Source organism: Leguminivora glycinivorella, chromosome 3 (genome assembly GCF_023078275.1).
Source record: "Leguminivora glycinivorella isolate SPB_JAAS2020 chromosome 3, LegGlyc_1.1, whole genome shotgun sequence".
Lineage (NCBI taxonomy): Eukaryota > Metazoa > Arthropoda > Insecta > Lepidoptera > Tortricidae > Leguminivora > Leguminivora glycinivorella.
In genome coordinates this window covers 12,261,514-12,269,685 of record NC_062973.1, presented here as the reverse complement: position 1 = coordinate 12,269,685, position 8,172 = coordinate 12,261,514, and the positions used below count along the sequence as shown (strand labels likewise).

At 37.6% G+C, this 8,172-nt stretch overlaps 1 protein-coding gene across 1 annotated transcript; it reads right to left on the bottom strand.

The window, feature by feature from the left end:
* Nucleotides 1-848: 848 nt before the first annotated feature.
* LOC125242715 (trypsin alpha-3-like) lies at nt 849-3,265 on the bottom strand. The gene is given in 5 exon segments (XM_048151621.1): nt 849-1,475; nt 1,630-1,869; nt 1,871-1,889; nt 2,700-2,904; nt 3,215-3,265. Coding segments are annotated over 5 exon segments (804 nt in total). The 5' UTR covers nt 3,249-3,265; the 3' UTR covers nt 849-1,169.
* Nucleotides 3,266-8,172: the final 4,907 nt, after the last annotated feature.

Here is an 8,172-nt window from a genome sequence, read left to right as displayed (position 1 = left end):
CGAAAAACTCGCGCGGCTGTCAGAAGGTGTTGATGTCATTTCAAGCCAGTCTTCTCCGAGACCACGGGGACAACGCCGTCCTTGAAACGTTGGAGGTCAGTTTAATATGTAGTTATACGCGATTAAGTCCCGATTTTAAAAATAATGATGTGAAAAAGTGTTAGTTAAAAATGTTATTTACAAATTCGTTGCTCCGAGGGGTGCGAAAATGCATCCCCAAAGTGTGACAAGTGCTTACTTATCATAATAAAATCTGCAGCGGATTCAAATTAGGCGATCCATCACCGGCCCTGGACTTAGTGACAGGACACCTCATTCACGCGACAATCTGATTAGATGGGTGACTAAACAAGTTTTTTTGCAATGTGTTGTTTTTTTTGTTTTCTTGATCAATTTTTCATAATGTTTTGAGAAAGTTTTTGTCCAAAACAGGTATTACACAAATCATACTGAACAGGTCGACAGTTCGTCACAAAGGCGTGGTAAGAATTTAATTATATTTAACATCATCTAATAAGCCCAATCACATGTTCAAATATGATTTAGTTAGTTTTAATTGAAAATTCCTACTGTGTTGTGTCTGTACCAAAGTCTGCGTATGACATTCCTGCTACTTAATGGCTAGCTGCAACTGTTAAACAGTAATTATTTTGGCACAAAATTAATTAACTAAAGTCACTTAGCTCTAATTGACGACTAAGTCTATTGACCGACGTAAATGAAGGCGAAAATCAATGAACTCTGAAATTCCCACACTCGTATCGCTTTCGTTTCTATTGTGGGAAACAATCGGAATGGACGGACATGCATTGTTAAACTCCAGGCCGAAGAAAAATCAAAGGTGGAATACAATTTACATTTATTACAAAATTGAATAAAGTAGACAAATTGTTCAGGAATTTGGATAACTGAGCCATTGTTCTAAGCGAAGGTTCGGCGAACTGTTCTATGGAATGTGAGGAGATGAAATTCCTCGTCACTAAATTGATTATACCAAGTCCGTCCACTATCATAAGATCCAGAAGATGTTGCTGAAGTTGTGAAAAACCAACCATTCAAAGACGATATTTTAATATGTATATTGTTTAAATATTTTGGATTGTTGTTTCACTAATTCACATCGCACCATTTTTACAAAGGGCTGAAGTCATAGCTTTCTTATCAGATCTTCATTCCCAGGTATTTACAAGTTTCTTATTAATCCATGAGTAATATGTAGACACTCTAGTGTACACGCCAGGGTAAGCTTCGTCCGCGCAACCTTCACCCCAGGAAACTATGCCAACAAGGAAGTTGTTGCTGACCAGGGGCCCACCAGAGTCTCCTTGGCAAGCGTCACGGGAGGGTGAGGAGGCGCTTGCACAAAGCATGCCAGATGTGATGGCCGCGATGCGCAAGTATGCTCGGGCGCAGGTCTTCTGCTCAACCACGTTCACTTTGGCTGCTAGCAGAACTGATGATGCTGAGCCTTCGAACTGCAAGTAAAGGAATGCAAGGTATCTTTCAAATATTGGATATTGAGACTGTTTTGTTTCATTACTCTTATTTTAAAAATATTGTAATAATAAATCAGATAAATCCTGCCATAAAGGTATATCGCTTTGCTTTAAAATATTGTCGGTTACTTACCGAGGTTGTGCCATATCCTGACACCAAAGCTCCACTCCCAGCCGGCAAGCTATAGTTTGACGGAGCTAAAGCCACACTCTGGACATTCTTCCCAAAGCTCATCCTCTTGGAAGTGACCAAGACGGCAATGTCATTTTCCAGGGTGTTCGGTGAGTACTCCTCATGCACATGTACTGCGGAGAGTTCATAGGTCGAACCACCGCTCAGTCGTGAAGCGGTGCCCACTACCAAGTCTAAGGTATGAAGGTTCTGTGACGTAACTGAATAAAAAATAAAATATATTAGGCATCTGTGATATGTTAATCGAGTGAGTAAAAGAAGTTACGAGCAAAATTAATATTTAGAAGAGCTCATGTTTAGAGTGGGTTTCAATCTAGAACACTAAACTTTATGATCACAAACTTCAGAAGTAAATAGTGCATTCTCCATTAAGTGCACTTGACGGCATTTCTTATTTATTTATTTATTATCTTCAAAATACAGGAAACAGTGTGAGTGTGAATTTCACGAAAGCTATTCAAGAAAACTATTGAAAACTAAGTGAATGGTCGTAGAAAAAGTATTGTATGCAACGGTGTTTAACTGAGTCAAAAAATACTCGTGGCATCTTAATAACAATTTTCGGCTTCGCCTCAAATTGTTACCCACGCCACTCTTCTTTTTTGACCTCCTTTAAACGCCTGTTGCATAAAATACTATAAATTGGGGGACCATCAACATCATTTTTACAATATAAAGCATCTACGAGGCTTCAAAATTCTAAGCTTTCATATTAGGTACCTACCACTATTTATAACAGTCCATTATTTACCTTCTACCATCAGAGTAAGTATTATTAAATAATATTAAACATACCTACCTATCAGACACAGATGACCATGTTGCTGGTCTTAGACATACTTCGTATACCACCACCAAGATACACTGCAGCTACCCCCCCCAATGACGTCCCAATGACGTCTACCTAGGAGGTCTTGTTCGTCCATCTAGTTTGTAACTTTGCTAACTTTGCTTATATTATAGCCTGCGGTCCCAGTGGCCATCGACGTAAAAAGTATTAAACTCCTCACCTAACTCCGCAGTGAGCCGCAGTAAGGACTGCTCGCACGTGAATAACGACCGCTCCACACATATGTCCCCAGCCGGAGATGACACGCCGACGTAACGTCGCCTGGTATGGCACCTCTGATATGTCCACCGTATGCCCGTTCACTATGCGAGCTGATTCTTCCATTACATTCTCTATAGGAACCGATGCTACAGCTACAAAGAGACCTGCAAAAAACAGATAAAGTCACACACTACAGACAGTGACAGTTCTCTCTCTCACAAAAGCCTTTTAGTAGTTATCACACTAGCTCAAAGTGAAGTGAACCTCATATTTCTAGTTGTATTTCGCAGATTTAGGACTGATATACACGGTACAAGATCTGGCATGCGAGTTTCGTTAAAATACGGTATTTGATCGGCCGGCTGAATTGGATGTGACCTCAATACTCCGCAATGTAACTAAAATCACATGCGAGTTTGCGCGCTGTATATATGGGACCTTATAGAGCAGTAGGTAAATTAACTAAATACTTACCCAGCAGGATACATTTTTGGACAGCTATCCGCATTTTGGCAAGTAAAACAATCGACTAACGCATTGGCATCTCATCGATAGATGCAGATACGTTATCTACAGTAGTGGTACTCGAGATCTCTTTATCTAAGGTTTGTGACGGTTTATTCTTAATCATTCATAATGTTATCATAATGCTCATATAGCTGGTTGGAATTTATTTGTTTGATAAATATCAACATTTTTTTGTTCTTGCTGCTATTTTGTAAGTCACCGCAGAAGCAATAAGTTCATATATTATCTACAATTAAAAAAATAATCGATATCAAATGATGTAATGATATGAGTACATAGAATGTGTAGATTTACACCCTAATATAATATGAGTATCTGAATACTAAATTATTTAATAATCAATAGTAGTTGAGAGATCAAGAGAACAGTTGCCTACTCGGTCAGTCTTCTAATTGTGTTTACTAATGCAAAGATTTTCATTCGTGCATTATGAACCTCCGTGTATAATTATCTTCTAGACTTATGTAGGTGACTCATAGTTGCACTTATATTGAGACGTTTATCATGGCACCTTATCATTGTAGGGAAATACGTTGTAATGGAAATCCCCTTTTTATCGCAACTCAGTGTCTCCTGGTCTTCCTACATGAGTTTCCCACTGTTGAGTTCGAAATAAAATTATAAAGTTCCTAATTTGCACTAAGCTAAAATTGGGAAGGATTATTTTACTGTTTTCGGGAGCTATTCATGTACGTACCTAACCCGATCTGTTCAGCGGACTCCAAATATGCTGCGCTCCATTGCTCGCTGGCAAATCTTGAGTCGGGAATTTTGGACTTCCATCAGTGAGCAAGTTTGGGTACCGTAGGTATGTTAGGATAGGCATTAGGCAAAATACACATGTCGATGAGTTTGCGCTTTAGTGTCAGTGGAAGGTTACTCTTCATTAGCGTCTTCATGGACCAGAAGTTCTTCTAGGCGTGTTGTATAACTATGAAAATGGTTTTCAATATGTGCACTTCGTTATCAATTGTACTTAAATATATCGTAGTTTTATAATTACGTGAAAGTGATAAAACTTTTAACCACTTGCTTAATTATACAACATAAAACCAAAATTTAAGTGTTTCTGTATTAAGAGATCAGTTACAGAATGTACTTAAGTACGCACTTAATTTGGTATTACTGACTTCATAAATATCTTTATCCATAAAATGCTGGTGAGGAAAGCATTATTTAATTATGTATAGTTTTATAAAGTGCTGTTTTGTTTATCGGCGATTTTATGAAGTATTTCATTTATTAACCATATAAATAAAATCAGTCGTTAAGTACCATGAAACATGTTGTTTACATGCAAACTCACTGATAACGGTGGATAATGAATGTAATAAATTGTATTTTTAGTTATAAATAACGTATGTGGTTAGTAACAGTGCAAGGCATTTCGTAGGTATGTATGAAACCAATTTAGTGTTCACTGTCGGATAGTTAATACACACGTTAATACACCTACTTAAAAATTATTTAGGTATAATAATTGTTTTTACCCTCCTGTACGATTGTACGATTGACATGTTTAGCTAGGTTGTTAATGTTAATTTAAAGAATAAATAAATAAAGATTAAAAAAAGAATTGTAATAAGTAATATATGGTCTAATTTATGTACAGGCAGACAGGTACCTACTACCTTTTTAGGATTCGTAATCATGTCTAAAATTTCTAATATCCATACTTAATATTATAGAGGTAAATGGGAAAGTGTGTGTGTCTATTTGTTTGTCTGTCTTTCACGGCAAAACGGAAGCGATGAATTGACGTGATTTTTTTAATGGAGATAGTTGAACGGATGGAGAGTGACATAGGCTACTTTTTGTCTCTTTCTAACCCCCCACTTCCCTAAAATTGGGGATGAAAGTTTGTATGGAGCATTCCTCAATTTTCGAATTTAACGCAAGCGAAGCCGCGGGCAAGTGCTAGTTCATCATATAAGTTACAGCTCCTAGGTTATTAAAATTTTATTAAAAAACTTTACACACACTGTTTAATGTTTTTACCGCCAACACGAAATATCAGCTATTTTTCAGTACCAGTGTCGCCATCTATGTCTTAACGTTGCAACTGAATGCACTTGAAACGCATCGCTCTTGGAATCGTCATATTCCGTACTTTATTAACCTCGTATATCACTTTGCCTTTCAAAGAGAATCTTATGAATATGACGATAGAGGCGATATTTGAGTGTAATGCGTTGAAATATGTATTTGACAAAGTAAGCCGGCTATAATCAGTATGCACTTGGTCAAGGGTCACCGCAACGGGGACGGAATGATTTTTTTAAGGCCAAGAGTCCAAGACCAGGTAACTTAGCCATCGCCACAATCGCTTACGTTTCATAAGCGTATCGTAGCTAGCTCTCCCTATCGCTCTTCCGTAGTAGTGCGACAGAGTCAGAATGCGTTTCGATCGCTACGTATTAGCGTTAAACATTGTCACTTCGACTAGGCCTGGTGTTGTGAAATGTCACGCAGCTGTATAGAAATGTGCCTGATCGGCGTGAAGTGGCTGCATACTAAGTGGCGACCTTGCGGTTGTGTGCAACCACGGTCAAGGTCATCTAAACAAGTGCTTAAAGAGCGTTTACATCGCCTTACAAAATTAAGATGAGATAGGTTAGTTATTTGAAAATACATATTGCTTATTTTGTACAGCCAAGAAGCTACGTAGGTAATACCTAACGGCCGAGTTCACAAACATTTTTATTTTTTTCCCCTCACTAGCTCGGAAACACGTGTTTTGTCCTTTAATACCAGCGGGTAAAAACGCATTTTATCCACTAGTGGGTTAAGTAATTTGACCTTGAATAAAGTCAAATTAACTGCTTTAAAATTGATAAAAATAGGTGAATCTAGTAATAAAGATGATTTACCACCTGTGGAACTACTGGAAGCAGTGATAAACGCGTTTTTTGTGTTGTAGTTTCCTCGCTATAGTGAGGGGAAAAGTTTTGTGTTACACTCGGGTGCAAATGTATTTTACTTCTCGTGTGTTAAAATACAACTTTGCCCCCTTGTATAACAAATAACTAATACACGAACGTTATTATTGTATGATTTAAGTTGACTTGCCTACATGATAATAAAAAAAAAACATAATAATTGAAAACTATGTTATTTAATAAACTTTAAGCTAAAAGGCCCTGAAAAATACCACTAGATTGAAGTTTCTAGTGCTCTTATTTCAAAACTAGCATTTCGCCATTTACCTCAGACTATAAAGTGACGAAATCGTGCGATCAAAATTAAAAATCATAATATTTCATGTCAACAAATAAATGATAAATAAGTAGGTCCCTATAGTAAAATGATTCCAGAAGACACGAAAGTACCGAGAAAGAAAGTACCTACAAAAATAGTTAAACAATAACATACAATAAAACGCCATAAATTGGTTTGGGAATTCAATTGTTTCTAAATTTGACCCCGAATTGAGTCATAAGGAGGAAGGATTGGATGGGTGTCCATTGCATCAATAGAAAGCGCGTAGCGCCCACGCGAATTCCGCGCAGCCAAAGACCCCTGGCTTCCTGGTTGGACTGGACTATATTACGTTAGTGGTATAGGGACCAACACGCCTAGCCGAAGCGATAATAGTTCGATCGAAGCGCAGTCTGACTCTGTTACGGCACTACAGAAGAGCGAAAGAGAACTAGCTACGATAGCGTAAGGGATTTTGACTTTGGCTAGTGGTCAGACTACATACTCGTATGTATATCGTTCATGGCGTAAGGACCGCTGTTATTCCTTGGTTTGTGATTGTGCTAAGGTTGTAGTGAACGGTGTGTGTATTTGCGTCTAAGTAGATTATTAATTCGATATATTTTGAGGTTCTATTGTATGTAGGTTTAAAACGAATTCCTATAATCAGTTATGTTTAGGACTGAGAAATACGGTACTTACTTTTGTTTTGAAATACATGTGTTTGCTCTGGTTCTTAAATCTGTAAAAAATACGTACTTTCATGCTTAAAATATGTATATATTTTTCTTAGAAGATTTTTGGCTTTATTTACTTTTTAATATGTTTGTAATATACCTATGCGTATGTATAAGTCTAAACGACACATAAAGACAAACATTAAAGCTAAATGTGGAAGTGGAACTGCATATCGACTGCATGCATTCAAGTTGCAGTCGGCTTGAAGTCCAACTGTATCCTACTTAAGACGTAGAGCAATCCTTGTAACTTTTTTAATATGAAATAAGTGTGTCGCTGCTTTTATTAACAAGTGTAGACGTTGCATAATGGTGACCTATATTACGTCGGACACGGGGCTGTGCACGCGACTGGCCTTAACACTAGTGCTTACGATCTGCGAGAGAAGGACGCACCTATTTGTTAGAGTGCGACAACTACATATTTGTAAATGGGAATATTTGAATTTTATTTTCGAAGAATCCTAATAAGAGACACACGGATATTCTTTGCTCGCGTTAAATTCGAAAATTGGGGAATGCTCCATATAAACTTGCACGTCCCCCCATTTAAGGGAAGTGGGGGTTATAAAGAGACAAAAGTAGCCTAAGTGACCCTCTATCCCTTCAACTATCTCCACTTAAAAAATTACGTCCATTTTCGAAGACATTTTTCTACCTGGTTGGAAACACGTTTAACTGTAAGACAGTAACCGATATAGAAGAACGATTACACAGTAACGTCAAAGTGACTTCTGCGAAAGTTTCATAATTCTTATACATAGCAGGGTGTCAGTAAGACAGAGTTCTAGAGTGGCTAGGATTTAAATTGGTTGACCGTAAACCGTACATATGTCAACCAATTGGAACCCTAGGCCACTCTACAACCATGTCAAAATGACAAGCAGTAAGAGATTTCTTTCAATCTGATTTATAACGTCACTATGACATGGTTATACAATGGCCTAGGGTTCCAATTGGTTGACTGTA